The 6,420-nt window shown below is 49.4% G+C and overlaps 1 protein-coding gene across 1 annotated transcript; it reads right to left on the bottom strand.

The window, feature by feature from the left end:
- Nucleotides 1–819: 819 nt before the first annotated feature.
- Nucleotides 820–5,869, bottom strand: FABP1 (fatty acid binding protein 1). The gene is made up of 4 exons (XM_036076154.2): nucleotides 5,714–5,869; nucleotides 3,927–4,099; nucleotides 2,387–2,479; nucleotides 820–932 (listed from the first exon to the last, which is right to left on the bottom strand). The coding sequence occupies exons 1-4, from the start codon at nucleotides 5,778–5,780 to the stop codon at nucleotides 882–884; spliced, it is 384 nt and encodes a 127-aa protein (XP_035932047.1). The 5' UTR covers nucleotides 5,781–5,869; the 3' UTR covers nucleotides 820–881.
- Between the last annotated feature and the right edge of the window lie 551 nt (nucleotides 5,870–6,420).

The following is a 6,420-nucleotide window of genomic DNA, read 5'->3' as shown; positions in this document are numbered from 1 at the left end:
TCTTGAAGGAGGTGGCAGTTAAATTGCTGGGGGAATGAGAGGTTGTTTAGCTTGATTGGAATGCATATTATAGGAAAGGGTTGCAGCTAGATAGGGCGGGACAGGCTACAGTGCGTGGGTCAGATCCGGCTGCCACCTGTTTCTATATGGTGTGCGAACTAAGAATGGTATTCTATGTTTAAATGGTTGAAAAAAAGAAGAAGAAGAATACTATTTTATGACATATGAAAATGAATATGAAATTCAAATGTCAGTGTCCATAAATAAAGTTTTGTTGGAACACAGGCATGCCCATTTGTTGGTGTATTGCCTGGGGCTGCTTCGTGCTCTAAGAGCAGAACTGGGGAGTTGTGACAGAGAGTGGATGGCCCACAACGCTGAAAATATTTACTCTCTGGCTTTTTTACAGAAGAAGTCTCCCAACTCCTGATAGAGAGACGTGAAGGTTTAGGAGTTTTACTCTTATGTGCTAGGCAATGACATGGGAAGCATTATGATCAGTGCTGTTTTTAAAGAAGATAGCTGTTAGTGGAGATTGGTAGAAAAGAGAGAAAGGGGCATCCAGCTCCTTGCCTGTATGGCTGATCTGGAAAGGTCATTCCAGGGTGGCTTCACAGATCCAGCCACATCTCATGTTTCTTGTAGGATCACCTGAGTGAGCCTGGGGCCTGCTTTCAGGGTGAGAATCACCCTTCAGACCTGACCCAGCAGGATAGAACATGCAGATCATCAAGATTTACAAAAATATAGGTGATCAGGGCCCATTGATACCAATAGCCCATCAATGACAAGCCATTGAGAAGAAAAGATTTTTTTTTAAAACAAAGTTCACTTTATTACATTAATTTTACACAGTAAAAGAATATGCAGTGCAGACTTGTTTAAATTCTCTTGCTGATTCTCTTGAAGACAATGTCACCCAGGGTCATGGTCTGAAAGTAAAAACAAACAGAAAAACACAAAATGTTCATCTGATGTTGAATCGTAAAAGGTAATTAAGGCCACAAAATCATCCCAAATATGCTAGCATATGAAACAACCCAAAGATTTCTCTGTTTTTTGTAAGGTCAGAGAAAGGGTGGGCAATCTTTTCTAAAATCCCATGCCAGGTCTTTGTCACTTCACTTCCTCATGTGAAGAGTTGTCCTGCCTTTTAGTGAATTCCTTTCTATATCGATGGTTGTGAGAGCAAGACCATCCAAACGAGTCCAGTCTGATCCAATTTCTCAAAGTTTCATTGAGTGCCTGCTATGTACCAAAGGAGCCCCTTAGCTTCAGCAGCAATGGAATGGAATGAAAAGATCTAGGTTTGAACCCTGGTTCTATAGCTCATTAGCTGGATGACCTTGGACAGGTCAACCTATCTATCAAATCCCTCATCCTGCCTCCCTCACAGCTGAGAGGAAGGTTAGGGGAGATACCAAAAGCATATCAAAGCAGGAAAAAAAGCCTATCAGAGGACTTTGGCCAGGACTGAGTCCAGGAAAGGCTTATCTCCCTCCACCCTGCTGGTACCTTCCTGCTGTTCTGTGAATGTGCCGGCAGGGGTGGGGACAGCATGTTTCCTTGTTGACCCTCACACTCTACCTAGCTGAGGGATTCTCCCACTTCAATGAGGAGGGGTGTGACAGACCCCTTGGGTAGTGTTCTGCCTTCTATTACTCCCCAAAGCACATCATGGGGGCAAAGAAGATCCAGAGGAACGTAACTGCAGGAGAAACACTGTGCTATTCACCCCCAAATCAGGGACAGAACATGGCCGACTATCAGGCACCAAGGATGATTGCACAACGGGAGTGTGCCACTCTTAAAAGCTGCCATAAAATTGCTATGAATATGATTCTCCTTGTGAGCAAGTCTTATGGCTACACCCCTGTGGAGACTGAGAAACGTGGGTCATGCTGGTGGCTCTGCAGGACCCTCTATCTCATTCTACCAAGCACCTCTCTTACCCCATCCTATTTGGGTATGCATGAAGAAAGTGGGATAGCAATGAGGAGAGAAGGAAGAGGGGGAGGTTAACTAGCATCTGCTTTAAGATGGTACTGAGTATACGAGTCCACACCATCTATAATGGGACTGGCTGGCTCCGTGTAGGATTGTGCATATACAACTGTGGATGACAGCCCTGTGTGACAGGCCCCGCTCAGAGCAACCCTCATCCTGCCATTCCCTGGCTATTTGTTGCCTTAGTTTCCCCACTTAGAAAAGTCAGGGCTGTGGGAAGATGGAGATAATGTGTGTAAACTGCCTGGTACATCATGGGTCCGCAGTAAGTGGTAGCCGAGGCTGAGCACAGGAAAGCTGGCGGGGGAGCTGCACCTCACCCTTGACCCCTCCCTTCCCCTCAAGCACTGGGAGCCAGCAGCTCAGAGTGCCAACTTACATTGGTGATCACATCGCCATTGAGTTCGGTCACAGACTTGATGCCTTTGAAAGTTGTCACCAGTTTATTGTCACCTTCCGTCTGGACCACTGCCTGCAGGGGAGAGAAGAGATGAGCTGTGAGGAAAGTCGGGGGAGGGAGCAGGACCCTCACCAGTGACACTGGTTTCCCTGCCTGGGTCCCGGCAGACAACAGCCAAGCCACTCACGTCCCCCAGTCCTCCGGCTCTAAAGACAGGAGGTGCCTTTAAAAGCCAAAGGAAATGCCAGTGCTTCTTTGGTCAAACTTCTAATTTATGGTATGTGAACTATGAGAAATGAGCAAGGACACCTAAGTGGTCTCAAATGCAAGCACTAAGATAATATTGGTAAAATCCCAATTCTCCATACTGATGGACAGAAGGAGTAGCAAAATTCAAAATACTGGCCGGTTGGGAGAACACCTATTAAGCTTTGGTATATGTTCCTTCCAGCACATTTATATTTTCTACTGTGGTCTCTTTTCCAAACTTTATGCATCCAGGAAGAGATAGCAGAAACCCAGCAGGAAACAGAAGACCCTGGCCAAGGTTAAAAATGTGCCTCCAAGATGGACAATTGGAAAAGGCCTGTGGTAAAACCCAAGATGGCCTGCCCTTCCTACGGGCACATCAAGACGATTTCCCTCCTAAAGTTTATCACAGATTTTCTGACCTGTAATGTCATATCTGGAGAGGTAGAAATAAGAGGCCGTCACAAGAGGTAAAAAGACCAACATGCTGAGGCCAAGGCACAAAGTTGTTTGGAAGGGGAGGCGTGAAGACAGCTGCTCTGTGGTGTTGGCTGTGTTAGGCGTGCGGAGTTTCCCAGGGAGGAAGCGAAGTCTCTAGTGAGGGGCACCGCACTGCCTCGGATCTCTCTGCCATCATCTTCTGGTCTTTTCCACAGTGCACACCCAGCTCTCATTGCACACCCTGAGCCGCAGCCCAGCAGAGTGATGCTGCCCTGCCCACTCCCTTCAGTCAGGGAAGGGTGGCTATGCCCATTTTACAGATAAGGTAGCTGAGGCCAGGTGCTCAGTGACCCCTGAAGGCTTGGTCTGAGAGCCTGCCCTGGGGCCTTGGTATTCTGGTGTTCTTGGTGTTGCTAGCACCTCCTCCAGGAAATCTCTCCCCATGACCAGCAGCTGTAGGCTCAGCAAGGCCAGTTTACTTTAGGCTCAAAGATGACGTCACAGCTCTGTTTAGGGTGTTTCACGGATTCCTGCTTGTCCACTGCTGGGCCTGGGTGAACCTGTGCCTGGTCCCCACCACGTCCTCCACACGAGAGAGCTCGGGTTCTCCGGCCAGAGCACCCAGACAGTCACAGGAAAACGGGAAGGGCCTCCCTAGAGCTTCCCTAGGGCTGTCTTGGTCTCTCTGGCTCCCACCCCAGAAGTGGAGTCACAGATAAGGTATCTGAGGTGGGAACTGTGAGGTGGGAGCCTGGCGGGATCAGGCCCTTGGGCCAGGTTCCAGGGAAAGTTCCAGAACCAGAGGGTGGTATGAGGGAGCACCTCCTACCTTGACCTTCTCCCCAGTCATGGTCTCCAGCTCACACTCTTCCCCCAAGGTGAACTCATTTTGGATCACTTTGGACCCCGTGGTGATGATGAGCTTGAAGTGCTTCCCGTTCTGCACAATTTCCGACACCCCCTTGATGTCCTTCCCCTTCTGGATGAGTTCGTCAGGCAGACCTGGTGGAAACCATTTAAGGTTCAGAGATGAGCAGAGGTGGGAGCTGCAGGGCGACGGTCACAGAGAAACTCTGTGGCGTGGAGTCAGACAGGGAGGTGCCGTGTCTCCCCAGAGGCCAGAGGCCCAGATTGAGTCCTGTGAGCAACATGGGCTTTGACCTCTGAAAGGAAAGGTCAGTGGCCTGACTCCGCCTGACCTGGCAGTCCACTATTTCACCGGGGTGGGGGGGGAGTGGGTTTATAAAGGAGACACTCCTGTGTCCTGAAGAACCTTTCCTCTAGTGAGCACCCTGGTTCCCGCTCGCTCTCTTATCTCACACCAGACTTTGCTCTGAGTGTCAGTGTTTCATTCCACACCCAGAGTGACCACACAGTTTGTGTTCCAGCCAGGTCCCTCCTGAGAGTGGGAGGGGGAACAATGAATAATATGCCAGGACAATAGGGGCCAGCCAGGACAGTGTCCAGCGAGCCTCTGGCCACCCGTCCCCACCTAGACCTCTGCTGTCAAGGCTCTTAAAGAAGGTGCAGTGGGAGTCCCTTGCCCTGGGACAGACCTTTACACATTTCAGGGCACATCTACACTGTCATATGAAGTGAGGTCCATTTGCGTTGGCAGTGGGGGTAGAAGGTCCTGTGGCCCAGGTAAGGGATTCGGAACAGAGGGAACAGAGGTGGTGTGACACCTTGCAGGAGGAGAGCCTAGCTCTTGGCTAGCCCTGAAGGTCCTCCTCTCTCTGCCTTTGCTGTCTTCCCCACACTTCCCCCCCACCCCGGCACCCTTCTTTGTCTCACTGCCCCTTTCCTCATAGGGTTCCCTCTACCTGGAGCATGCTCCCTTCCCCCGTCCCCTAGGGACCACTTGCTCATCTGCCAAGGCCCAGCCAAGGCTCACCTTCATCACCAGCAAGCCCTCCATCCGTGCCCTCCCGTGAGCCCCTCATCCTTGTGCACATGACTCTGGGAGGCACAGAGGAGTAAAGTGGGGTCTCTGGAACCAGCATCCACTTCAAATCCCAATGCAAATGCTTCCTACCTGTGTGACCTTGGTCGGGATTACTTAACCCTTCTAGGCCTCAGTTGTCTTGACTGTGAAATGGGAAAAATATTAGTACCCAACTCAGAGTTTTTTTGGTGAGGATTCATTGGGATATTGCATACAAGGGCTTAGCACAGTGCCTGGTAATGAGTCAGTGCTCAGTACACATTAGGGGATACTTTATTGTATTTATCTCTTCTCTTTTTCTCTCTCTAAACTGTGACTTGGAAATGGGGCTCATTTCCAAGTTATCTGTCTCCTTGGTATCTGTCTTGCACAGTGCTCAGCATGTGGTTGGCCCTGAATCAACGTTTGTTAGCAGAATGAATGAATGAGGGCGGGAGGGAGGTCACACAGTGAGGTGCCAGCAGAGATCGCCTATGGAATGGCCTTGTCCAGTGAGCAATAGCACAACCTGCAAATGACTAAAAAAGTCCCATGCATACCATGGCCTTTGGTCTGTGCAAAGCCCGAAACTTTCCTCCCATCGCAGCATCGAGACTCTGATTAGCCACTGCCAGCAGGGCCAGACCCTTATTCCTGTGCCCCCCAGCCTTGGTGTCCAGCCCAGCACTCACCAACTGCCTTCATGAAGGCCTCAAAGTTTTCCTGGCTCTGCAGCTGGTACTTGCCGGAGAAGTTCATGGTGGCGACAAGTCTCACTCCACAGCGGATCTGCAGCCCTGCTGCCTGGGCTGCCCAGTGTGGGCTGATTTATAGGGGGCTCCTTCCGCTTTGGAGGTTGGACAGAGGTCAGCAGCTGTCTACTCCTTTATGGCCAGGTTCAAACATTAACTGCTAAGAGCAATGGTCAATGATAAAAAAACAGGATGGGCACAGCAGAGGTTTGCTCTAATTCAGCAAACATTAATGGATGTCAGTCAAGTGCAAAGCTCTAAGTTCCGACAGCCTTTAATGCACCAATCCTCCATAAATGTGTGTGTGTGCGTATGTGTATGCATACATATTTGTACACACGTATGTATGTGCCTGTGCGCTTAGAGATGTGTGCATATATACGTATGTGTGCGCACATATACGTGTGTGTACTTAGATCTAGACACACAGAAAAATACCAAAGAATCCTTTTAAACCCAAAACTTCCCCTTCTTTACATAACCTTATGATCTCTTCCATCCTTATTACACAAACTTAACTTTTACAAAGATGTCATACGCCCCTAGCACCATTTTGTATTCTGGGATTCCTCTTGATAATTCCAAGCTCTGCACCAACCACATCAGTCTCCGTTTAAAGGTGTCAGACAAAGCACTGCATAGTGAAG

The sequence above is a fragment of the Halichoerus grypus genome, chromosome 10 (assembly GCF_964656455.1).
Source record: "Halichoerus grypus chromosome 10, mHalGry1.hap1.1, whole genome shotgun sequence".
NCBI lineage: Eukaryota > Metazoa > Chordata > Mammalia > Carnivora > Phocidae > Halichoerus > Halichoerus grypus.
This window is presented reverse-complemented; position numbering and strand designations above follow the sequence as displayed.